The sequence below is a fragment of the Phyllobates terribilis genome, unplaced genomic scaffold, assembly GCF_046119375.1.
Source record: "Phyllobates terribilis strain yellow unplaced genomic scaffold, ASM4611937v1 Scaffold_5__5_contigs__length_657084704, whole genome shotgun sequence".
Taxonomy (NCBI): domain Eukaryota; kingdom Metazoa; phylum Chordata; class Amphibia; order Anura; family Dendrobatidae; genus Phyllobates; species Phyllobates terribilis.
The window spans coordinates 487767248-487794856 of record NW_027362765.1 but is presented as its reverse complement, the minus strand read 5'-3'; the positions used below and the strand labels follow the sequence as shown (position 1 = coordinate 487794856).

Below are 27609 nucleotides of genomic sequence, written 5' to 3'. Positions count from 1 at the left end.
GTGCCCCATGGTCCCCAATGATAATCCGCATGTGCTGTCCATTATTTCTGATGATATGCGGCGTAATCGCCGCCACTGACTTGCATTGAATCGCTTAATATCCTCATGACTACATCTGTACATGCGGATATTAAGCGATTCAAGGTGCGGATGGTACCCGGGTCTGGAGAAGAGGAGACTCTCCTCCAGACCCGGGTACCATAGTACCTGTAGTTAAAAAAGAATTAAAATAAAAAAAAACATTATACCCACCTTCTGATGGCCCCCGGTCTCCTCAGCGATGCTGTCAGCGGTCGCGTGATCTGTCACATGACTAAATGACGTCATGGAAGGTCCTTTTACACCACCGCGAGCCACCGGGAAGTCATGACGCATCGCTGAGGAGATCGGGGGCCATCGAAAGGTGAGTATAATGTTTTTTTTTTACCATTTTTATTCTTTTTTTAACTATTAACTTGGTCACACTATATAAATCCATGCCGGTTGCATGGATTTATATAGTGTGACCAAGTTGTCAAGCACTTTCCAAGTGATGCTAAAATCGCTTGGAAAAGCGCTTGATAACCTGCATGCAGAAATGCAAGTGAAGAACTCTTGACAAACGCTTCTACCTGGCGGGAAAATACATGTAAAATCCGCATGCGTTTTTCCTGCCAGGGAGAAGCGGAAAAAATATGCAGTATTTCTGCATTGTGGGCACATAGCCTTAGCCTGTATGCTTTATGGAAGGAGAAGGACTAAATGAATGCATAGAGCATACAGGCTAATACACACTGGCAGTATACAGGTTAACATAAATCACATTGACAATGGGGCAAGTTTGCTGTGGAGCTATAGAGTAGTGGTGATGGAGTTAAATTATTTTCATGATCTTCATTTTTTAATATTTTTTAATTTGGATCTGTGTCTTCACCCTCAGCTGGGGGCTGATGATGAGGGCTGCAGTCTGCTAACATCAGAGTTGTGCCTGAGATTGCACAACGATTCCCGGAGGCCTTTTCAGTATTGGGCTAGAGTAAGCCAGTCTGGGCTGATTCACACACAGGGGCGCCTCTGTTTCTTTCTCTGTATTTATTTGAATGGTAATTCTGGTCAGATCTGTAACGGAGGCTTCAACACAGAAGTAAATAGAATTTAGGATGTCTCTTAGATTCTTAGATTCACATATTTTATTTCTATGTACTTGGAAGAAACAATAAAATGCGCCACTTCTAGAATCATTTTAGGAAAAAGGGTCTTGTTAGTATTGTACGTAACTGATACTGAGTGCTGTATTATCAGTGCAGCTTGGCAGGCCTGCAGCTCCTAACCCAGGGAAAGCTATGTTTGTCCAGCAGCTGTTGTGTAAGGGTGGAGGAGAGGCTCAGATCAGGAGCTTTTCATTCACTGGCAGGAGAACCATGTCTAAGATATTAATCGTTGGTGCAGGCCTGACAGGGAGCCTGTGTGCTTACCTGTTGAGGAGGGAACTGGCCAACAAACTGCAGCTTGTCATATGGGACAAAGCCAGGGGCGCAGGTAATGGTCACTTTTATAACAAGGTGGTTTAAAGGGAAGAAGTTCTTTTTTTCTAACTTGGTGAAATAATATGTGCTAAAATCTGATCTCAGACACTGATACTTGCACAGGGCTTGCAGCTCCCTGTAGTGTCCCTTCCCCAGGTGTGCTATGTGCCCCTGGGACCCCCACACTAGCCATGCAGCAGGACCCTCCGAGCATGCACAACGTATATAGCCACAGTGCCACATATCAGCATTTAGGACTCATTCATACAATGGACTTTTCTGATATTTAAAAAATGGATTAAAAACTGTATTTTAAAAGATCAGTGTTCTTTTTAAAGTAATATGCTTTTTAGGGAGTTTTTAGTTGTTTACTTTTGTGTTTTGTGTAAACCATATTACAATCAAGTGTTTTGTAAACAAAAGTAGAATGTATTTCATAAAGCAAAACTTCCAAAGGGGTATTCTGGGACTTTTCTTATTTTACTATAGAATTTAAAGGTAGGTAAATTCTAACTACATGCCTGTTGTGCCCGGCTCAGGGCCGCTCTTGCCTTCGATTCTGCTGCTACATTTGACCAGCAGAGAGCTGGTCAGATGACTCTGTTGGTAGACTCTGTTGGTAGAAATCTGGAAAAATTATCCTGCGCCCTGATACCGAGGTTTCTGTGTAAATCTCTGAAATACGTGATGCAGATAAAACCCCCAGCGGAAGATTCCCTATAATGAGGCAGATGGAGACAATGTGGATGCTGTCTGGCATATAATCCGGCGGTGTCTGTCTTTTTAAGCGTGCATAAAAGCGCGTCCGACCATAGTTTTATGCACCTCTCAAAAGAAGGACACCGCTGAACAGAGGCCAGATGGAGTCCATAATAACTCTGCTGCCTCTTTATAGTGAATGGATCCCTAAGAGGTTTCATCTGAATCACGTCACTCGGAGATTTAGATGGAAACCCCAATGTAAGTGCTCAGCGTAGTGCGCAGGATAAATGTGATCCAAAATGTTGTGTAAAATATTTCCAACAAGAGCTTGAAATAAATCCACAAAAAAGCCCTCGCTCAGGTCCAACATTTGTCAACGGAAATATAGGGGGCTTCCACATTACTGGTAACACAAAGGCTCTGGAAAAGCGCTAAGGCTCCTCGCCCATCCAAAAGAAATCCAGCAACTTCTACGCATCCACATTTTTGGCACTTCTGCAGCGATGAGAGCCCTCTTAATTTACAGGTGCATATCTCCGAAGCACAAGCTAGGCATAATGTACAGACACTACAATGTACTGAGCACTACACTGGCAGATTTTCAATTTACACTCTACAAAATCCATTGCTGCTTGTGCTGGAAAACATCAATGGAGTCAAAATCGTCACCACACCTGTAAAAATTTAATTATTTTATCTTCACTGCCCAATGGTATAAAATTCAGTGACACACTCGTGGTGTCAACATGCTCACTGCACCCCTAGATGAATTCACTGACTCATTTGTCATTTACTATTATTAATAATAATAATAATAATATGTACTCATTTGTCTGCCCTATCACCTTTTGAGTGCAGCTTTATATACTTTCCCCTTTCTGGTATTTCCTGCTGGTGATAGTCTGATTTGGATGTCCATCAATACTTCTGTAGTTTAAGCCAGTAAGTGAAAAACCAGTTAGGGTTTATCTCTTTGCTCTTTATGTTCTTTACCTTGCACCTATCTTCTATTTCTTTTTAGGAAGTAGGTGGCATATTTTCTAACAGTATGTACTTAATCCTTTATTTTGTATTTCATGGTTTGCTTTACTCACTCTGGGATTTTTTTTAATGTCCACATACTTTCCCTTCTTGAAAAGAGGAGGAGCAAAGGGAGTGTGTATAAAATATACATTTTTATTAAATACTGGACAGGCACATGCAAGTTTAGAAGGTATTATATTATGACTGACAGGTGGAATCTTGACATGTATACAATCTGTCCTATGTCACACATATGTAAATGAAAATATGTCAGAAAAACCACCATCGAATAATTCAATAAAAAGAAACCTTACCCATGTGGCAGGTGAAGCCCCCCCAGGGAATGCACAAGCAGAAAGTGCAGAGCCCTAAGTACGCATGTACTCAAGGGTCCGTGAATTATTCGATGGTGGTTTTTCTGACATACTTTCATTTACACATGTGTGACATAGGTGGAATCTTGACATGAATACAATCTGTCCTATCCGTCATAATATAATACCTTCTATTCTTGCATGTTGCATATGTTTTACCTACCCCAGGGTTTTTCCCTGGTTGCTATTTTGCCTGTCCTGGTTATTTGTAAGAATGTTTTTAACCAGTATTTAATAAAAATGTATATTTTATACACACTCTCTTTGCTCCTCCTCTTTTCAAGTATTCATTTAGGAGTGTTCTAGATTTCTTTACATGCATGAATGATCTATGATCTAATTATTTGTATTTCATTATGCCTATGGGACTTGTATTTCTATACTTTCCCTTCTGTAGGTAATTTACAGTCTGCTCTGCCCTCTGGTTCTTTAGGAGGAACGTGAAGCGCTTGACAGCCTTTCAGGATAAATAGGTCTGAGTTGCAATTGTCTAGTCTCTGGTTAGGGTTATCTCAGCTCATGCAGGAACCACTAGGGACTGCAGGGTTAGGAGCTCTACTCTGTACAGGAAAATGGTAGGGTCAGTTGCAGTTTTTAGTGTGTTCCCTACTTTCCCGAGAGAGTTTCTTCTCTATCATAACAATAATATGACGCTCCTTCCCTTTTGAGCGTTTCACTGAGCCTGAAAAGTAGTTCACGATCATGTAGGGTATTGGCGCACTCAGGAGAAATTGCACAACAAACTGCGAGGTCCATCTTTTTCCATTAGCCATTATAAAAATTAAACATGGGGCTAAAACAATACTTTAGTGGTAAAAATATAATTATTCTTTCTTTACCGCCCAATGATGTAAAATTCTGTAAGGCACATGTGGCGTCAACATGCTCACTGCACCCTTAGATTAATTCATTGTGGTGTGTAGTTTGTAAAATTGGGTCACTTATGGAGGGGTTCTTCTGTTCAGGCACCTCCGGGGCTCTGTCAATGTGGCATGGCACCATCAAACTCTTCCCGCAAATCTGAGCTCCAAAATGGTACTTCTTGCCTTCTGAGCTTTGCACTGTGCCTAAAAAGTATTTTTGACCACATATGGGGTATTGGCGAACTCAGGAGAAATGGTTTAACAAATTTTAAAGTTCATTTTCTCGAAATTATCCCTTTTGAAAATTAAAAGTTTTGGACCAAAGCAACATTTTAGTGGAAAAAATTGTAATTTTCCATTTACTTAGCCTAATGTTGTACAATTCAGTGAATCACTTGAAGGTTAAAAATGCTCACTACATCACTAGATGAATTCCTCAGGAGGTGTAGTTTCCAAAATGTGATCGCATGTTGGGGTTTCTGTTGTTTTTTGGCATGTCAGGGTCTCTTCAAATGTGACATGGCATCCGTACTCTATTCAGGCCAAAATTGAGCTTCAGAATTCAATTGTCGCTCCTTCCCTTCCGAGCCCTGCCATGTGCCAAAACAGTAGTTTTTCACCACATATAAATTGCACAGCAAATTGTTCAGTCCATTTTCTCCTGTTACCCTTGTGAAAATGAAAAATTTGCGGCAAAACCAACATTTTTATGGAAAAATGTATTTTTCATTTTCACGGCTCATAAAATTCTGTGAAGCACCTGTGGGTTCAAGGTGCTCACCACACCTCCTAGATAAGTTCTTTGAGGGGTCTAGATTCCAAAATGGGGTCACTTATGGGGAGATTCCACTGATTAGGCACATCAGGGGCTCTGCAAACGTGACACGACGTCTACTATCTACGCCAAACAATTTTGCACTCCAAAAGTCAAATGGTACTCTTTGCCTTCCAAGCCCTGCCATGTGCCAAAACAGTAGATTTCTACAACATATGGTGTATCGGTGTACTTAGGAGAAATTGCACAACAAACTATACATGGTCCATTTTCTCCTGATAACCTTTTGAAAAAGAAAAAATGTGTTTTTTCATTTTCACAGCTCAATGTTCTAAAATACTGTGTAGCATCTGTGAGTTCAAGGTGCTCACCACACCTCTAGATAATTTCCTTGAAGTTTGTAATTTCCAAAATGGGGTCATTTCTGAGGGGTTTCCACTGTTTAGGCACCTCAGGGACTCTTCAAACGTGACTTGGCTTCCTCTATCTATTCTGGCCAATTTTGAACTCCAAAAGTAAAATGGTTCTCCTTCCCTTCTGAGCCTTGCCATGCGCCCAAACAGTAGTTTTCCACTAAATATGGGGAGACTCTGTATACTCAGGAGAAATTGTGCAACAAATTATACAGTCCATTTTCTCCTGTTACCCTTGTGAAAATGCAAAATTTGAGGCTAAATCAACATTTTCGTGGGAAAAAGTTAAATTTTCATTTTTTCGTTCCACATTGCTTTATTTCCTGTGAAGCACCTGAAGGGTTAATAATTCAATACATTTCTTGAATGTGGTTTTGAGCATTTTGACAGGTGAAGTTTTTAAAATGATGTCACTTTTGGGTATTTTCTTTCATATAGGCTCACCAAAGTTACTTCAAATGTAATGTGGTTCCTAAAAAAAAATAGGTTTTGTAAATTTTGTTGGAAAATTGAGAGATTTGCTGATCAACCTTTAAGCCTTCTAACTTGCTAACAAAATAAAATTATGTTTCAAAAATTATGCTTATGTAAAGTAGACATGTGGTAAATGTTATTTATTACTGTTTTGTGTAATATAACTATCTGGTTTAAAGACATAAAAATTAAAAGTTTGAAAATTGCAAAATTTTCTACATTTTCGACAAAAATCCTATATATTCACAAATAAACATAAAAAAAATCGGCATAAATTTACGACTAACATGAAGTACAATGTGTCGTGAAAAAACAGTCTCAAAATTGCTGGGATACGTTGAAGCGTTCCGGAGTTACTGACCCAATCAGAATTGTAAAATTTGGCCTGGTCATGAAGGTATAAATTGGCTCGCGGGTGAATGGGTTAAAGCATAACCATGATTTTTAATTTTTATTTCATAAATCAATAGTACACATGAAAATAAGAAGCTTTTTTTATCCACCAGAACTGATCTTTTATTCTCAAAATTCTCAATTCATGGGTAAGATCTTTATTCAGTGAAGACAGATTTCTACATTACTGAGATAGGAGATGGCAACTGCTACTGAGAAGATTCTATGTAGATAGAAGGGGAAGAAGAAGGGAGAAGTTTAAGCAGAACTCCTCCTTCCTCCTAACCCCTACATTCACGTAGTCACATCAACTCCAACTACGATCTCCTGTCTGAGTAATTTAAAAATATTGCTTCACTGAATACAGATTTTACCCATGAATTGAGAATTTTGAGAATAAATGCTCAGTCCTAGAGGAAATTAAAGCAGATTTCTCTGATAAGATATATTATAAAGTTTTTTATTTTCACGTGTACTATTGTTTTTTTAAATAAAAATTATAACGATGATTACACTCTAAGTGTAAATATGCCTCGAGAATACTGTATTATTTTATAAAGAGTGAATCAGTTGCCAATGGCGATTATTCATGTTGCTCCTCCTGTATTTCAAATATAGACTATTAATTTGTTTTGTATCAGTAAATATGTTTTTTTCCGCATGCTACTTAAAAAGATTGCATTTTTATTGCTGTTTAGGTGGGCGCATGTCTACAAGTCGGTCTCCATCAAATCCAAACTGTATTGTTGACTTGGGAGCCCAGTATATCACAGTCACCCCGGATTATGCCAAGAAGCACAAAAAGTAAGACAAGTCATTGTTATCCTTAGTGATATGAGTGTGTATCTCTGATAATACAAGGAGACGCACACTTTTTTCTGTCGGATTTAGATTCAATGAGAAAAAAAAATTGTCCCAAGGAGTTTTATAGAGGTATTCTCCACCAATCTAAAAGCAGTGAATGGGTTGTCCACAACTTGGACAGCTACTTCTTAAATGCTTGAGCAAAATAACAAAATCTGATATTCCTCTACCACATTGGCTTCAGCGCACATGTAAAAAAGCGCCAATCAGAGGTCACTGACCACTGCTGCACTTACAATTTCTTCATAGCGATTAGCATCCATTGATTGGCTGCAGTGCTCATGTGACAAGCTCCAAGAAACCCTGTACCAACAATTCTGGAACAGCAGCGGTGTGGGACGTGAGAATTAAACTTTTTTTTATATTACTCCAAATATTGGACAACCCCATTTAAAGGGGTTGTGAGGTACTTTAGATTACCCCCATGTATCCCCCACAGGTTCCTAAGACTTTTTGTAAATACCTTCTGCTGTTGATACTGCCTGTGAGCGGCACTATCGGTGGCCGCTCACAGGCATCACGTGACCCCGGGCTGTAGCCGGCTCTGACATCCGCTGATGTCACGACTAGAGATGAGCGGTGTTCGACTAGAACTGTTCGCCAATCTCAAATTCGAGCTGTTTTGGGCGGTGTTCGAGTTGTTCGACGAACCCGAACGATTTGCAAAAAATTCGGCTGTTCGAGGTTATGTTCGATAACTGTTCGTGCACCAAAAGCGTGTCCTGCATGTCTGGCGCTATTTAGAGCACCAATCATGCAGGGATTGTCTGCCACTCACTGTAATGCCACAGCCATGGTGGTTGTGGCATTACAGTGATTGCCCAAATCGATGGGAACAGTGCCAACAGTGAAACATGAAAAGCCGGCAATTCAGCAGCGGCATACACCTGTACCCGACAATTTAGAACCGAAAGAATAGAGCTTCACACATAGATTAGATAGATATAAACATGTCAGCCACATATATATGAAGTACAGTGAAAGTGCTGCTTACTGTACTTGTCATTTAGCGTAAAGGATTTATCAAAAAAAACAATAATGTTTTCATGCACCGTCTCTTTAAAAAAGCCGGCCGGCAATTCAGCAGTGGTACCCGACAATTTAGAATAGAAGGAATAGAGAATCACACATAGATTAGATAGATAGAAACATGTCAGCCACATATATACGAAGTACAGTGACAGTGTTGCTTACTGTACTTGTCATTTAGCGTAAAGGATTTATCAAAAAAAATAATAGTGTTTTCATGCACCGTCTCTTTAAAAAAGCCGGCCGGCAATTCAGCAGCGGTACCCGACAATTTATAACAGACAGAATAGAGCTTCACACATAGATTAGATAGATAGAAACATGTCAGTCACATATATATGAAGTACAGTGATAGTGTTGGTTACTGTACTTGTCATTTAGTATTAAAATAAAGGATTTATTATTAAAAAAATTGGCGTGGGGTTCCCCTTAATTTTAGGCTCTAGCGGAGGTTAAGCAGACGGCTGGGGCAGATGTTTGAAGCCTGGGAAGGGGGTAATACCCACGGAGCTTCCCAGGCTACTAATATCAGCCCCCAGCTGAATACATAGCCTTTACTAGCTATTAAAATGGGGGACCCCCCCAAAAAAATGACGTGGGGTCCCCCCTAATTTAATAGCTAGCAAAGGCTAGGCAGACAGCTGGGGGCTGATATTAATAGCCCAGGAAGGGAGCCATGAATATTGGCCCCCTCCCAGGCTAGAAACACCAGCCGTCAGCCGCCCCAGAAATGGCGCATTCATAGGATGCGCCAATTCTGGCACTTAGCCTCGCTCTTCCACGCTGCCCTGGTGCGGTGGCAGGGGGTAATAGGGTTGGGGTTGATGTCAGCTTATAATGCCAGCTGACATCAAGCCCAGGTTAGTAATGGAGAGGCGTCTATAAGACACCCCCATTACTAACCCCATAGTCAAAGTTAAAAAAAACACAAACACCCAGAATAAAGTCCTTTAATTGAAATAAAGACACAATCCTTTATTGTTCTAAATTAAACCATACTTACCGTCACGCCCATTCCAGCTGAAGCCAACGATCTCCTGCAATAAAAGAAAAATAATAAAGCAACCTCATCCTTACCTTTCCATGGTTCCCACGACAGCTTCAGCTCTGCTACATCGAGATGACAGGCTGGACCGCAGCAGAACGCTGCCATCCAGCCTCTCATCCCGCAGACACTGAGAAGCGCAGGCTTGCTTGCGCTGCTCAGCGTCTCTCTGTGACGACATCCAGATGAGCCGAGTTCATGTCCAATGAACTCGGCTCACCTCATGCACGTCACTGACAGCGTGGGAAAATTCTCAAGCTGAAGCGGTGAGTGCAGGAGAATTCTCCCACGCTGTCAGTGACGTGCATAAGGTGAGCTCATGTCCAATGAACTCAGCTCACCTCCTGCACGTCACTGACAGCGTGGGAGAATTCTCCTGCACTCAGCGCTTCAGTGTGAGAATTCTCCCACGCTGAAGCGCTGAGTGCAGGAGAATTTTCCCACGCTGTCAGTGACGTGCATGAGGTGAGCCGAGTTCATTGGACATTAACTCGGCTCATCTGGATGCCCTCACAGAGAGACACTGTGGAGCGCAAGCAAGCCTGCGCTTCTCAGTGTCTGCGGGATGACAGGCTGGATGGCAGCGTTCTGCTGCAGTCCAGCCTGTCATCTCGATGTAGCAGAGCTGAAGCTGTCATGGGAACCATGGAAAGGTAAGGATGATGTTGCTTTATTATTTTTCTTTTATTTCAGGAGATCGTTGGCTTCAGCTGGAATGGGCGTGATGGTAAGTATGGTTTAATTTAGAACAATAAAGAATTGTGTGTTTATTTCAATTAAAGGACTTTTTTCTGGGTGTTGTGTTTTTTTTAAATACTTTACTAGAAATTCATGGTGGTCATGTCTAATATTGGCGTGACCCCATGAATTTCGGGCTTAGGGCCAGCTGATAATGCCAAGCTGGCCCTAACCCCTTTATTACCCAGTGAGCCACCGCATCAGGGCCCTGGATGAGTTGGGTACAGCGCCAGAAGATGGCGCTTCTATGAACGCGCCATTTTCCGGGGTGGCTGCGGACTGCAATTTGCAGCGGGGGTGGCCCAGAAAGCTTGGGCCTCCCTGCGCTGCGGATTCCAGCCCCCAGCTGCCTAGTTGTACCTGGCTGGACACAAAAACAGGGCGAAGCCCCACGTACTTTTTTTTTAATTATTTCATGAAATTCATGAAATAATTAAGAAAAAAAGGGCTTCCCTATATTGTTGTGTCCGGCCAGGTACAAATAGGCAGCTGGTGGTTGGGGGCAGCCCGTTCCTGCCTGCTGTACCTGGCTGGACACAAATATAGTGCGAAGCCCCACGTCAATTTTTTTTAAATTATTTCATGAATTTCCTGAAATAATTTAAAAAAATTGAAGTGGGGCTTCACACTATATTTGTGTCCAGCCAGGTACAGCAGGCAGGAACGGGCTGCCCCCATCCACCAGCTGCCTATTTGTACCTGGCCGGACACAACAATATAGGGAAGCCCTTTTTTTCTTAATTATTTCATGAATTTCATGAAATAATTAAAAAAAATTGAAGTGGGGCTTCGCACTATATTTGTGTCCAGCCAGGTACAGCAGGCAGGAACGGGCTGCCCCCAACCACCAGCTGCCTATTTGTACCTGGCCGGACACAACAATATAGGGAAGGCCTTTTTTTCTTAATTATTTCATGAATTTCATGAAATAATTAAAAAAAAAGTACGTGGGGCTTCGCCCTATTTTTGTGTCCAGCCAGGTACAACTAGGCAGCTGGGGGCTGGAATCTGCAGCGCAGGGAGGCCCAAGCTTTCTGGGCCCCCCCCCCCGCTACAAATTGCAGTCCGCAGCCACCCCGGAAAATGGCGCGTTCATAGAAGCGCCATCTTCTGGCGCTGTACCCAACTCATCCAGGGCCCTGGTGCGGTGGCTCACTGGGTAATAAAGGGGTTAGGGCCAGCTTGGTATTATCAGCTGGCCCCAAGCCCAAAATTCATGGGGTCACGCCAGTATTAGACATGACCGCCATGAATTTCTAGTAAAGTATTTAAAAAAAACACAACACCCAGAATAAAGTCCTTTAATTGAAATAAAGACACAATTCTTTATTGTTCTAAATTAAACCATACTTACCATCACACCCATTCCAGCTGAAGCCAACGATCTCCTGCAATAAAAGAAAAATAATAAACCAACCTCATCCTTACCTTTCCATGGTTCCCACGACAGCTTCAGCTCTGCTACATCGAGATGACTGGCTGGACCGCAGCAGAACGCTGCCATCCAGTCTGTCATCCCGCAGACACTGAGAAGCGCAGGCATGCTTGCGCTCCTCACTGTCTCGCTGTGACGGCATCCAGATGAGCCGAGGTCATGTCCAATGAACTCGGCTCACCTCATGCACGTCACTGACAGCGTGGGAAAATTCTCACGCTGAAGTGCTGAGTGCAGGAGAATTCTCCCACGCTGTCAGTGATGTGCATGAGGTGAGCTCATGTCCAATGAACTCAGCTCACCTCCTGCACGTCACTGACAGCGTGGGAAAATTCTCCTGCAATCAGCGCTTCAGCGTGAGAATTTTCCCACGCTGTCAGTGACGTGCATGAGGTGAGCCGAGTTCATTGGACATGAACTCGGCTCATCTGGATGTCGTCACAGAGAGACGCTGAGCAGCGCAAGCAAGCCTGCGCTTCTCAGTGTCTGCGGGATGACAGGCTGGATGGCAGCGTTCTGCTGCGGTCCAGCCTGTCATCTCGATGTAGCAGAGCTGAAGCTGTCCTGGGAACCATGGAAAGGTAAGGATGAGGTTGCTTTATTATTTTTCTTTTATTGCAGGAGATCGTTGGCTTCAGCTGGAATGGGCGTGATGGTAAGTATGGTTTAATTTAGAACAATAAAGGATTGTGTCTTTATTTCAATTAAAGGACTTTATTCTGGGTGTTTGTGTTTTTTTTAACTTTGACTATGGGGTTAGTAATGGGGGTGTCTTATAGACGCCTCTCCATTACTAACCTGGGCTTGATGTCAGCTGGCATTATAAGCTGACATCAACCCCAACCCTATTACCCCCTGCCACCGCACCAGGGCAGCGTGGAAGAGCGAGGCTAAGTGCCAGAATTGGCGCATCCTATGAATGCGCCATTTCTGGGGCGGCTGACGGCTGGTGTTTCTAGCCTGGGAGGGGGCCAATATTCATGGCTCCCTTCCTGGGCTATTAATATCAGCCCCCAGCTGTCTGCCTAGCCTTTGCTAGCTATTAAATTAGGGGGGACCCCACGTCATTTTTTTTGGGGGGTCCCCCATTTTAATAGCTAGTAAAGGCTATGTATTCAGCTGGGGGCTGATATTAGTAGCCTGGGAAGCTCCGTGGGTATTACCCCCTTCCCAGGCTTCAAACATCTGCCCCAGCCGTCTGCTTAACCTCCGCTAGAGCCTAAAATTAAGGGGAACCCCACGCCAATTTTTTTAATAATAAATCCTTTATTTTAATACTAAATGACAAGTACAGTAACCAACACTATCACTGTACTTCATATATATGTGACTGACATGTTTCTATCTATCTAATCTATGTGTGATGCTCTATCTTTCTGTTCTAAATTGTCGGGTACCGCTGCTGAATTGCCGGCCGGCTTTTTTAAAGATACAGTGCATGAAAACACTATTATTTTTTTAAATAAATCCTTTACACTAAATGACAAGTACAGTAAGCAACACTCTCACTGTACTTATTATATATGTGACTGACATGTTTCTATCTATCTAATCTATGTGTGAAGCTCTATTCTTTCTGTTCTAAATTGTCGGGTACAGATGCTGAATTGCCGGCCGGCTTTTTTAAAGAGACGGTGCATGTAAACACTAATATTTTTTTTAATAAACCCTTTACACTAAATGACAAGTGCAGTAACCAACACTGTCACTGTGCTTCTTATATGTGTGACTGACATGTTTCTATCTATCTATCTAATCTATGTGTGATGCTCTATTCCTTCTTGTCTAAATTGTCGGGTACCGGTGTATGCCGCTGCTGAATTTGCCGGCCGGCTTTTTTAAAGAGAGTGTCTTCTGAGCAGTTTGTCAGCTTTTGGACACCTTTGCAGGTGTTTTCTATGTGTTTCTATGTGTTTTTGTTTGCCTGCCATTGGTTTTAACGGTGTTCGACGGTGTTCGACGAACAGTTCGACGAACAGTTCCTCGAACATCCCGGTGTTTGACGAACCGAACCGAACCCGAACACTACGGGGGTGGCTCAACACTAGTCATGACAAGTGCTGGCAGCAGCCGAGGGTCACGATCTTCCTGGTTCCAGGTGGATGCCAGGCTGTGGGCGGGGTTACCCCGCCCACAACCCAGCAGCCACCGTGGGGACCCCAGCGCTGAGTCACGCCTCACTTGTCGTGACGTCGGCGCTGGGGTCACGCGATGCCTGTGAGCAGCCACCGATAGCGCCGCTCACAGTCATTATAAACAGCAGAAGGTATTTACAAAAAGTCTTAGGGACCTGGAGGGGAATACATGGGTGGGTAATATAAAGTACTGCACAACCCCTTTAATTCTACAGAGAAAAAGTGCTAGAATGAATGAGGGAAAATATTTTTGCCAATTTTATGGTTTTAAAGAGTCTTAAATGTTGTAGAAAAAGCAAGTTTTTTCTAAATATTTTCAACTTTTTGCCCTTTTGTGGCATTAATCTTACTTTAAAAACAAAAAACTTAGCAGAAGTGGGCATGGTTAGTTGATCATCTAATTGCAGAATATTGTCTTTTGTGGCTGACCAGGGAAATATTAATGTCAGGAAAATGTTCGTCCATATTTGCCTGACATAGATGTTCACTCCCCTCCCTTATTCCCCTTCTGCTCAGCACAAAAGACCCAATTAGCACAGTCATGAGGGGAGGCCTTACACAAACAAAGGCCAGCCAAGAACTGTGCAAGCTCACTAAAATGCAAATGTATTTCCTCTTAACACAGACCTGAGATAGAATGACACCTTGTCCCAGGCAAGAGTTTGGAGGAAAGAGGAAATGGTTTGTTAAGTTCAAAGGCACTCACAAACAATTCCCGGCCACCAGCCATAGCCAGGCTGACTCCGAAATTAAAAATGAAATATTGTGAGTTCCATATGTCCGACCGTAACAGGACCTATATGTTTAGTGACCAAATCGGACGAGGAATGTATATGTAGTTTTCCAAGTCTGTAAGAAAAATCAGGAAGCTGTAGCGCAAAAACACCAGAATAGCAGACTGCGTCTCCGTGATGTGCTGTCTCTAACTGAAGATAAAATCATAAGGGAAAAAATGGCGTTGTTTGCACACTTCTGTGATCAACGAGCTATGAGTTATCGCAGAAGTTAGCGTTTTTAATAAAAATGTACAGGCTGGAGACCAGCCCACATGATGTCACCACAGGGGGCGTGTGGACAGATCTTCCCTTAGGTATAAGAGAACCCATGGACATTACAGAAGCACTCATTGCCAGGGGGAATAAGAATTATAATCAAACGGGTCCTGTTCGATAACAGCATAATCCAACTGGAGAGCCCCTCCTCCACCTATATTGAATCGTCTCAGCGATCGTATAGTGTAAGTTATCATCTTTTATCCTGTTTATTTTATGTAACTGCTTATGTAATTTAATGTCTCCTTTGTAACATACTTGTATATATTTTTCTTGAACACTGCTTATCTTTTGTCCCGTTTGGATTAAATATAAAATTTAATAGTCCTGTTTCTTTTGTTCTGTAATCATTCCCCTCCCCGAAGCCATATATGCTACCAAAACGCAGGCGTCCAGCCAGGCCTGTATTATATTTCAAACTCGGCCGGAGATGGCAGAGAATAATAATAATTGGGCTATCGTGAAGCTGACAGTGACCGTATGGAGGGCTTTAAACATGGATTCCAGGCTTTGGAACCCAGAGGTGTGGCGCCATACTCTCACTGGTCGCTTACCGATACCTACGCAGCGAGTAGTCTGAATCGCATGCTCGCGACTCCGGACGAAATACTGACAGAGTGACGGCACGGTGAGATATTGCGTGATCTCGCCGGTGTCGTCTCGCCTGTGTGGTGGAATCCCTGTCATGGCTCTTTATAAAAAAAATAAATTTTCATTCTTTTTCAGCTTTTATGATGAACTAGTGGCTAAAGGCATCTGTAAACCACTAAGTGCAGCAGTAGAAGGAATGGTGATGAAGGAAGGATCTTATAACCTAGTTACACCTCAGGGAGTCTCTTCAATTGTTAAGCACTACCTTGGCCAGTCAGGTATTAAATATATTTTATCTTTATAACTAGAGTTTTATTTATCTAAATAATATTACATACATATATTAATTTCTTTGTAAATATTTAATAAAATTCAGGGGGCAATCCTGTACATGGTACTGAAAGCTATATTAAAGGAGATCTGTCAGAATTTCAGCCCCCCCCCCCCCAAAACTATTTACAGTGGCAAAAATAAGTATTTCATACACTGCCGATTTTGCAAGTTTTCCCACCTACAAAGAATGGAGAGGTCTGTAATTTTTATTGTAGGTACACTTCAACTGTGAGAGACAGAATCTAGAAGTAAAAACCAGAAAATCACATTGTATGCCACCATGGCCAAGACCAAACAGATGTCTAAGGACACCAGGGACAAAATTGTAGACCTGCACAAGGCTGGGATGGGTTACAGAACAATAGGCAAGCAGTTTGGTGAGAAGGCAACAGCTGTTGGCACCATTATTAGCAAATGGAAGAAACCCAAGATGACTGTCAATCTTCCTTGGTCTGTAGCCCCATGCAAGATCTCGCCTTGAGGGGTAAAGATGATTCTCAGAAAGGTCAGGAATCAGCCCAGAACTACACGGGAGGACTTGGTCAATGACCTGAAGAAAGCTGGGACCACAGTCTCAAACATTACCGTAAGAAACACGCTACTCCGTCATGGATTAAAATCCTGCAGGGCAAGCAAGGTGCCCCTGCTCACGCCAGCACATGTCCAGGCCCGTTTGAAGTTCTCCAACGACCATCTGGATGATCCAGAGGAGGCATGGGAGAAGGTCATGTGGTCCGATGAGACCAAAATATAACTTTTTGGTATCAACTTCACTCACTGTGGAAGAAGAACTATGAGTACAACTCCAAGAACACCGTCCCAACCGTGATGCATGGTGAGGGAAACATCATACTTTGAAGGTGCTTTTCTGCAAAGGGGACAGGACATCTGCACTGTATTGAAGGGAGCATGGATAAGGTCATGTATTGCGAGATTTTGGCCAGCAACCTCCTTTCCTCAGTAAGAGCATTAAAGATGGGTTGTGGCTGGGTCTTCCAGCATGACAGTCACTCGAAACACACAGCCAGGGCAACTAAGGAGTAGCTCCGTAAGAAGCATTTCAAGGTCCTAGCCAGTTTCCAGACCTGAATACAATAGAAAATCTTTGGAGGGAGTAGAAACTTAATGTTTCCCATTGACAGCCCCGAAGCCTGAAAGATCTGGAGAAGATTTGTATGGAGGAGTGGGCCAAAATCCCTGCTGCAGTGTGTGCAAACCTGATCAACAGCTACAGGAAACGTCTGACCTCTGTAATTGCAAACAAAGGTTTCTGTACCAAATATTACGTTCTGTTTTTCTATTGTATCAAATACTTATTTCATGCAATAAAATACTAATGATTTTCTGGATTTTATTTTTAGATTCTGTCTCTCACAGTTGAAGTGTACCTACGATAAAAATTACAGACCTCTTCATTCTTTGTAGGTGGGAAAACTTGTAAAATCGGCCTTGTATTAAATACTTGTTTTCCCCACTGTATATGCTCCTGTAGCTCATTTAAAGACAAGTACAGCAATCCCTATATATGGTCAGTCCGTTCCTTCATTATTGGGAAATCAGCGTATGAATTGATATGCAATTGAGGCTGGAAAGCTATGGTACATCTGAAGCCTTTGTCACTCCAGCTCTATTCTGACTGCCTTCTCCTCCTGCTTGACTCATGGCATCTATACTGTGTGACTTCATGCACTGAAGCTGTCAGTCTAGCAGGAGAAGGCGATGGGGAATAGAGCTGGAGTCACAGAGGATTAAAATCTACCATCGTCCTTCAGCCTCATTTGCATATCAACTTTAACTCTGATTTCTCAGTAACAGAGGATCGGACTGGTTATGTAAAGGCATTGTTGCACTTGCCTTTGAAAGAGCTACATGTGCATATAAATATTTTGGACCTCGGGAGGAGGGATCCTGGTGACAAATTACCTTAAAACGGGTGCATTTTTTGCCGTGAAAAAATTACACAGGTCTGCAAAGGTTTTTTGAAGAGACTTAGGGTATTTTGAGGGTGCGTAATTAATAAAAAATCACATTACTTTTGCTGAATTGGTTCTATTTTTTTTAGATAATTGATCCGTGAATATAATGCATTCCCCCAATGCGACTTGTGGGTGATAAGAAATGCAATAGCTTTTAGTCTTTTGACTCTTTAACAATGTCTTCGGTCATGAAATATTCCATATCATTATTTTTTATTTCAATTTGTAGGCTTACAATGCTATGAAATCGACTTTTTTGAAGCCAGAATTCTACTGTAATTAATTAATTAGCTGTTAAATATCTCAGAAACTAGAGCCAATCTGGCAAAACCAAAGTCACATTCTTAATCAGCACCATAAACTTAATAGAAAACCGTTCAGATATCGTTGGCACAAAAATTACTGTATACCAATACCATGTAAGGCCTGAGCACTGGTGAAACCCTCTTAGTCCCTTCACATTGTGTAAATGGTATTCAAGAGTACCCCTTGGCGTATTCAATCACTTAGTAAGACAAATGGAGACCAAAAGTGAAAATTGAATTTAAAACTAAGAAAAATTAGAAACTGATAAAATAAGAAACTGAGCTTATACTTATCCTCTCCTGTCAAATGATGCAACCCTGCCACTGGTCCAGGTCTTTTTTGATTAACTGCAGAGGTGATTAGAGCACTCATAACCAATGCAGCCAATCACTGGGCTCAGCATCTCTGCCAAAATAAAAGGCATAAGCCACAGATCTCATTTATTGACTGCAGCCCTTCTGATGTGATGTCACTGCTGTAGCTAACGAAAAAGAATAGGAGCATTGGCTGGGAGGCATCGCCAGATCTGGAGAGGGTGAGAATAAGGTCGGTTTAATTTATCTGTTTTTGAAGCTATGGACTCATAAAAGTAATACAGGAAACGCTTCTTACTGGAGATGTGCGTTTTCATCTTACAAAAATTAAGCTTTATTACATGCAACCAGAAAATACCTTTTATTAATTGTTGCCCGGTTTTGAAATTCACTATTGTGTAAAGTGAATGTGATCTCTAGTGTTGAGCGAGCACTAAAATGCTCGGGTGCTCGAAGCTCAGGCCGAGCTCGCCGTGATACTCGGGTGCTCGACCCGAGCAACGAGCCCAATGTTAGTCTATGGGAGACCCGAGCATTTTTGCGGCGGCACCCCCGGCAGTCTTTTAAAAACCTAACAAGTGCCCAAAACAATAGTGACGTGCTCAAATGACATGGGGACAGCATGGGGATCGCCCCAGGAAGCATTTCTGACCCCCAGGTCACTGCTGTCAACAACGTGGTCAGAGGTATTAAGCCACTTTTAAGGGCTCACAATAACACATTCAAAAACTAAACTGAAACTGCTTTCCTGTGAAATATGTTAAGGAAGTTCCTTTCCAGGGTAAAGACTTGTGTATAAGGTAAAATAAATACCCCCCCCAAAAAAATACTCCTCCACACCTTGGGATATGTTCACAAGTAGCATTTTTTATGCGTTTTTGCACTTTTGTATTGCTTTCAACCGTGACAAATGCATTCACCGGGAAATGTCATTTTAACATTTTACAACCTTATCTGGCCATATGCTGTGTGACACATGCATACAGTGCTGAAAAGACATGGGAACAGCATGGGGAAGACCCCTGGAAGCATCTCTGACACCCAGGTCACTGCCTAAAAGTGTGCCCATCAGAAGTCATCCTTGCCGCATCAGAAGATGCAGGCTTGCAACTATCCCCGTGCAAGTTCTTGTCCCAGGGCAGTGTTCAATTGAACCTCCCCCATTCCTTGCAATGCAAGCGCAAATATGCAGCCAACCACCCACGCACCCCCAGGCTGCAATACCATACTGCTTGCTTGCACTTGAAATTGGGCCTTTTAGGCATGTGGAGGCGGAATCTGGCCACCACGTCATGGCTGCGTTGGCGGCCTGGTATCCATACTCAGTCCCCAGCCGCCCGGCGTCCGGGTGTCCACACACGGTTACCCAGCCGCCTGGGGGCAGCCGAGTGTCCATAAACGGTCCCCAGCCACCCCTATTTATCCTAGGAACATCCCCCCACACACTTTTCTTAGCCTGGCCTGCTTTAGGGCAGCATTGGACCAGCACACCACTGAACCAGACTCCTCCAGTGGGCCCTGGCTTCTCCATCAGGGGATTTGAGAGTGCCAAGGTGAGGAGCATGATGATGATGATAGAAGTTAGCATCTGCTTTGTTTTCTTTTAATGCAAGCGTAAGTGTGCAACCTGCCACCCAGCCACCCCCAGGCTGCAATTCCATACTGCTTGCTTGCACTTGAAATGGGGCCTTTTAGTATGGAGGAGGCCAAAGCTGGCCACTACCTCATGGCTGGTTCAGCAACGAGGTATCCATACTCAGTCCCCAGCCGCCCCTAGTTGTCCCGGTGTGCCTTATACATAAGATTAAGCGCGCATACCAAAACATTACCTGTGCCCTCCCCAGTGCATTTAGTGGGAAGGACAGCCTATTCCGCTGTAGTGTGTGCATGCCAAACCCCTGTTCATGGTACATGCGAAGATGCCTCCCACCCTGCACCTGTCGTTGCAGACTTGCAACTATCCCCGTTCAAGTCCTTGTCCCAGGGCAGTGTTCAATTGTACCTTTCCCATTCCTTGCAATGCAAGCGTAAGTATGCAGCCTGCCACCCACCCACCCCCAGGCTGCAATACCATACTGCTTGCTTGCACTTGAAATTGGGCCTTTTAGGCATGTGGAGGCGGAATCTGGCCACCACGTCATGGCTGCGTTGGCGGCCTGGTATCCATACTCAGTCCCCAGCCGCCCGGCGGCCGGGTGTCCACACACGGTCCCCAGCCGCCTGGGGACAGCCGGGTGTCCATAAACGGTCCCCAGCCGCCCCTATTTCTCCTTGGAACATCCCCCCCACACACTTTTCTTAGCCCAGCCTGCTTTAGGGCAGCATTGGACGAGCCCACCAGAGAACCAGACTCCTCCGGTGGGACCTGGCTTCTCCATCAGGGGAGTTGAGAGTGCCAAGGTGAGGAGCATGATGATGATGATAGAAGTTAGCATCTGCTTTGTTTTCTTGGAATGCAAGCGCATGTACAGTACAGACCAAAAATTTGGACACACCTCATTTAAAGATTTTTCTGTATTTTCATGACTTTGAAAATTGTACATTTCACACTGAAGGCATCAAAACTATGAATTAACACATGTGGAATTATATACTTAACAAAAAAGTGTGAAGCAACTGAAAATATGTCTTATATTCTAGGTTCTTCAAAGTAGCCACCTTTTGCTTTGATGACTGCTTTGCACACTCTTGGCATTCTCTTGACGAGCTTCAAGAGGTAGTCACCGGAAATGGTCTTCCAACAATCTTGAAGGAGTTCCCAGAGATGCTTAGCACTTGTTGGCCCTTTTGCCTTCACTCTGCGGTCCAGCTCACCCCAAACCATCTCGATTGGGTTCAGGTCTGGTGACTGTGGAGGCTAGGTCATCTGGCATAGCACCCCATCAATCTCCTTCTTGGTCAAATAACCCTTACACAGCCTGGAGGTGTGTTTGGGGTCATTGTCCTGTTGAAAAATAAATGATGGTCCAACTAAACGCAAACCGGATGGAATAGCATGCCGCTGCAAGATGCTGTGGTAGCCATGCTTGTTCAGTATGCCTTCAATTTTGAATCAATCCCCAACAGTGTCACCAGCAAAGCACCCACACACAATCACACCTCCTCCTCCATGCTTCACGGTGGGAACCAGGCATGTAGAGTCCATCCGTTCACCTTTTCAGCGTCGCACAAAGACACAGTGGTTGGAACCAAAGATCTCAAATTTGAATTCATCAGACCAAAGCACAGATTTCCACTGGTCTAAAGTCCATTCCTTGTGTTCTTTAGCCCAAACAAGTCTCTTCTGCTTGTTGCCTGTCCTTAGCAGTGGTTTCCTAGCAGCTATTTTACCATGAAGGCCTGCTGCACAAAGTCTCCTCTTAGCAGTTGTTGTAGAGATGTGTCTGCTGCTAGAACTCTGTATGGCATTGACTTGGTCTCTAATCTGAACTGCTGTTAACCTGCGATTTCTGAGGCTGGTGACTCGGATAAACTTATCCTCAGAAGTTTCCAGGGGCGGTCCGCATGTGAGCCAGTTTCTTTGTAGCGCTTGATGGTTTTTGCAACTCCACTTCGGGACACTTTCAAAGTTTTCCCAATTTTTCGGACTGACTGACCTTCATTTCTTAAAGTAATGATGGCCACTCGTTTTTTCTTTACTTAGCTGCTTTTTTCTTGCCATAATACAAATTCTAACTGTCTATTCAGTAGGACTATCAGCTGTGTATCCACCAGACTTCTGCACAACACACCTGATGGTCCCAAACCCCATTTATAAGGCTAGAAATCCCACTTATTAAACCTGGCAGGGCACACCTGTGAAGTGAAAACCATTTCCGGTGACTACCTCTTGAAGCTCATCAAGAGAATGCCAAGAGTGTGCAAAGCAGTCATCAAAGCAAAAGGTGGCTACTTTGAAGAACCTAGAATATAGGTCATATTTTCAGCTGTTTCACACTTTTTTGTTAAGTATATAATTCCACATGTGTTAATTCATAGTTTTGATGCCTTCAGTGTGAATGTACAATTTTCAAAGTCTTGAAAATACAGAAAAATCTTTAAATGAGAAGGTGTGTCCAAACTTTTGGTCTGTACTGTATGTAGTAGCAGCTAGGCCTGAGGTGGTCAGCGTTTTGGCGCATATCCTACCTCCTCCGAGGATTGCTGGATGTTTCCTGCTACTATCCCAGTTCTATGACTCCCGTTAAAACAAAGCTTCAGGTGATGAATGATGGATGAGGTGGTGGCAAAGGAGAAAGAGCAAGAGAAACAGGGACCATTCACATCAATATCAGGCCAGTCAACCACATATGTCTTGTAGGATATGTTTCTGTAACAAAAGGAGCGGTTCGGCTACACCGTTATAGGGCATACAGTGAGTGCAATGCCTGCCAAAAATTTTGAGGCACTCCAATGCCCCTTGGAAATGACATGGAGGTCAGAGGGCCTTAACTAAACCGTTTTTTGCATTTTTAGCAACTGGGTCTCCTGTACACTATTGGCCTAAGCAGTGAATGGAAAGCTTTCCAAAAATTATGAGGAACTGCAATGCCCCTTGAAACAGATGTGGATTACAGAGTACTAAAAACCTTCTACCCATTATTGGGGAGTGGGTCTCCCTTAGTTTTCGCCTTTGCATTGAAAAACAAAAGCTGACTAAAATTAGGAGGAAATGCAATGCCCCTTGGAAGAGCTGTGGAGTTCAGAGTGGCTTAAGAAGACACTTTTAATGCCCCTTTGAAGAGACGTGGAGGTCACAGTAGCTTAACAAGATGGTTTTAATGCCCCTTGGAAGAGACATGGAGGTCACAGTAGCTTAACAAGACGGTTTTAATGCCCCTCGGAAAAGTGGTAGAGGTCGCAGTAGCTTAACAAGACGCTTTTAATGCCCCTTCCAAGAGCCATACAGTACAGCATATTACAAACATTATTCCCATTGTTGGGGAGTGGGTCTCCCATAGTCTTTGCTTATGCCTTCCAAGCAAAAGCTGCCAAAAATTAGGACGGAGGAACTTGCAATGCCCCTTACAAGAGCCATGCAGTACAGCATATTACAAACATTATTCCCATTATTTGGGAGTGTGTCTCCCATAGTCTTTGCTTATGCCTTCCAAGCAAAAGATGCCAAAAATTAGGACGGAGGAACTTGCAATGCCCCTTACAAGAGCCATGCAGTACAGCATATTACAAACATTATTCCCATTATTGGGGAGTGTGTCTCCCATAGTCTTTGCTTATGCCTTCCAAGCAAAAGCTGCCAAAAATTAGGACGGAGGAACTTGCAATGCCCCTTACAAGAGCCATGCTGTACAGCATATTACAAACATTATTCCCATTATTGGGGAGTGTGTCTCCCATAGTCTTTGCTTATGCCTTCCAAGCAAAAGCTGCCAAAAATTAGGACGGAGGAACTTGCAATGCCCCTTACAAGAGCCATGCAGTACAGCATATTACAAACATTATTCCCATTATTGGGGAGTGGGTCTCCCATAGTCTTTGCTTATGCCTTCCAAGCAAAAGCTGCCAAAAATTAGGACGGAGGAACTTGCAATGCCCCTTACTAGAGCCATGCAGTACAGCATATTACAAACATTATTCCCATTATTGGGGAGAGGGTCTCCCAATAGTGTTTGCTTATGTCTTCCAAGTAAAAGCTGCCAAAAATTAGGACAGAGGAACTTGCAATGCCCCTTACAAGAGCCATGCAGTACAGCATATTACATTATTCCCATTATTGGGGAGTGTGTCTCCCATAGTCTTTGCTTATGCCTTCCAAGCAAAAGCTGCCAAAAATTAGGACGGAGGAACTTGCAATGCCCCTTACAAGAGCCATGCAGTACAGCATATTACAAACATTATTCCCATTATTGGGGAATGGGTCTCCCATAGTCCTTGCTTATACCTTCCAAGCAAAAGCTGCCAAAAATTAGGACGGTGGAACTTGCAATGCCCCTTACAAGAGCCATGCAGTACAGCATATTACAAATATTATTCCCATTATTGGGGAATGGGTCTCCCATAGTCTTTGCTTATGCCTTCCAAGCAAAAGCTGCCAAAAATTAGGACGGAGGAATTTGCAATGCCCCTTACAAGAGCCATGCAGTACAGCATATTACAAACATTATTCCCATTATTGGGGAATGGGTCTCCCATAGTCCTTGCTTATACCTTCCAAGCAAAAGCTGCCAAAAATTAGGACGGTGGAACTTGCAATGCCCTTTACAAGAGCCATGCAGTACAGCATATTACAAACATTATTCCCATTATTGGGGAGTGGGTCTCCCATAGTCTTTGTTTATGCCTTCCAAGCAAAAGCTGCCAAAAATTAGGACGGAGGAACTTGCAATGCCCCTTACAAGAGCCATGCAGTACAGCATATTACAAACATTATTCCCATTATTGGGGAATGGGTCTCCCATAGTCCTTGCTTATACCTTCCAAGCAAAAGCTGCCAAAAATTAGGACGGTGGAACTTGCAATGCCCCTTACAAGAGCCATGCAGTACAGCATATTACAATCATTATTCCCATTATTGGGGAGTGGGTCTCCCATAGTCTTTGCTTATGCCTTCCAAGCAAAAGCTGCCAAAAATTAGGACGGAGGAACTTGCAATGCCCCTTACAAGAGCCATGCAGTACAGCATATTACAAACATTATTCCCATTATTGGGGAGTGTGTCTCCCATAGTCTTTGCTTATGCCTTCCAAGCAAAAGCTGCCAAAAATTAGGATGGAGGAACTTGCAATGCCCCTTACTAGAGCCATGCAGTACAGCATATTACAAACATTATTCCCATTATTGAGGAGTAGGTCTCTCATAGTATTTGCTTATGCCTTCCAAGCAAAAGCTGCCAAAAATTAGGACGGAGGAACTTGCAATACCCCTTACAAGAGCCATGGAGTACAGCATATTACAAACATTCCCATTTTTGGGGAGTGTGTCTCCCATAGTCTTTGCTTATGCCTTCCAAGCAAAAGCTGCCAAAAATTAGGAGGAAAAGCAATGCCCGTTTGAAGAGTCGTGGAGGTTAGCGTTAATTAAAAACAACATTTCAATGCCCCTTGGAAGAGCTGTGGAGTTCAGAGTGGTTTAACAAGATGCTTTTAATGCCCCTTGGAAAAGTGGTGGAGGTTGCAGTAGCTTAACAAGACGTTTTGAATGCCCCTCGGAAAAGTGGTGGAGGTCGCAGTAGCTTAAAAAGACTCTTTTAATGCCTCTTCCAAGAGCCATACAGTACAGCATCTTAAAAATATTATTCCCATTATTGGGGAGTGGGTCTCCCACAGTCTTTGCTTATGCCTTCCAAGCAAAAGCTGACAAAAATAAGGACAGAGGAACTTTCAATAATGGCAACACGGATCACCCTGGTGGTATAGTGGTGGTGGAGGCTGAGGATAAGGAGAAGAACATAAAACAGCCGAAATGAGGAAGCGTATACCGATATGTGGGTGTGAAGCGGTGCATGTGAATACACCTCCCGAAATAACACAGTGGATTTGACTTTATGTTACTCTGCTGTCATTTGGTGGTGATGAGAAGTCTGGCCCAATCCAGCCCTTGTTCATTTTGATAAGGGTCAGCTTGTCAGCATTGTCAGTTGACAGGCGAGTGCGCTTATCAGTTTTAAATCCCCCAGTGGCACTAAAAACACGCTCCGATAACACGCTAGCGGCAGGGCAGGCCAGGACCTCCAAGGTATGCAGAGCGAGTTCATTCCAAGTGTCCAGCTTGGATACCCAATAATTAAAGGCACAGAGGAATGACGGAAGACGCTGGTACGGTTGGCAAGGTACTCCCTCACCATCTTTTGAAACTTTCCACTCCTTGTTATAGTACCCCGCGCCTCAGGGCCTGTAAGCTGGGCGGGTCTCAGAAAACTGTCCCAGAACGTTGACAGTGTTCCCCTGCCTCTGCTGGATTGGAGTTGCCTCTCTCTCGCTTGTACGCCTTGGTTGGTCAACGAACTGTTACCTCTGCCGCTAGCGTGTCCTCTCCACCTCAGGAATAAGAGAGTGAAAGTTCTCCTTGTAGCGGGGGTCTAAAAGTGTCACCAACCAGTAATGACTGTCACCCAACATTTTGACAACGCGTGGGTCACGGTTAAGGCAGCGTAACATAAAGTCAGCCATGCGTGCCAGACTGGTAACGGGCAAGACTTCCGTGTCCTCACCAAGATGATGACTGACCATGCTCTCCTCCTCCTCCTCCCCCCTGTCCTCAGGCCACCCACGCTGAACCGACGGTATGACAGTTGTACAGGTACTATCGTCTACAGCGCATGATACAAGCTCCTGTTCTTCCTCCTCCTCCTCCTCCTCTCCCTCATTGTCCCCCAATGCACGTTGGGATGAGATGAGGCTGGGCTGTGTGTAATCGACCGCAACGGCTTCTTCATCCATCTCATCATACTCTGGCTGCAATGCCTCCTCTTTAATTCTCTGCAGAGAACGTTGCAAAAGACAGAAAAGTGGAATGCTGATGCTAATGATGACGTCATTGCCACTCACCATCTTGGTGGACTCCTCAAAGTTTGTCAAGATGGTATATATGTCAGACATCCAGGTCCACTCCTGAGGTCTTATGTGTGGAGTCTGACCTGAATATCGACGGCCTTGTTGCAGCTGGTACTCCACAACTGCTCTCTTCTGCTCACAAATCCTTTGCAACATGTGGAGGGTAGAGTTCCAACGTGTGGGGACATCACACACCAGTCGGTGTGACGGAAGCTGCAAACGCTGCTACAACACAGCAAGGGCGGCTGAAGCTGTAACCGACTTGAGAAAATGAGCTGACAAGCGGCGTACTTTGACGAGCAGATCTGGCAACTCGGGGTACGATTTAAGAAACCGCTGAACCACGAGGTTAAGCACATGAGCCATGCATGGCACGTGTGTGATCTCGCCTCGCCTCAGAGCCGCCACCAGGTTACGGCCATTGTCACACACGACCATGCCTGGATGTAGGTTCAGCGGTCTCAGCCACAGATCTGCCTGCTCTTTCACAGCTGTCCACAACTCACAAGCAGTGTGAGGTTTCTCACCTAAGCTTATGAGTTTCAGCACAGCCTGTTGCCCCTTGGCAGAGGCAGTACTGCAGTGCTTCCAGCTTGTAACTGATGTGGTGATATCTGAGATGGAGGATGATGCGCAGGAGCTGTACACTGTGGGGGCAACTCTGACTGACATAGGGCCCGCAATCCTCGGTGTGGGGAGGATGTGTTCCGTCCCAAGGTCCGACTGGGTCCCGTCTTCCACTATGTTTACCCAGTGTGCCGTCAGGGAGATGTACCG

At 43.8% G+C, this 27609-nt stretch overlaps 1 protein-coding gene across 1 annotated transcript in view; it reads left to right on the top strand.

The window, feature by feature from the left end:
• Positions 1–1331: 1331 nt before the first annotated feature.
• RNLS (renalase, FAD dependent amine oxidase) overlaps positions 1332–27609 on the top strand; it is a 228762-nt gene continuing 202484 nt past the window's right edge. Inside the window, exons 1-3 of the mRNA XM_073685515.1 lie at positions 1332–1518; positions 7221–7326; positions 15547–15689. Coding sequence (XP_073541616.1) covers positions 1401–1518; positions 7221–7326; positions 15547–15689 — 367 coding nt within the window. The 5' untranslated portion in view covers positions 1332–1400. The remainder of the gene's footprint in view (positions 1519–7220; positions 7327–15546; positions 15690–27609) is intronic.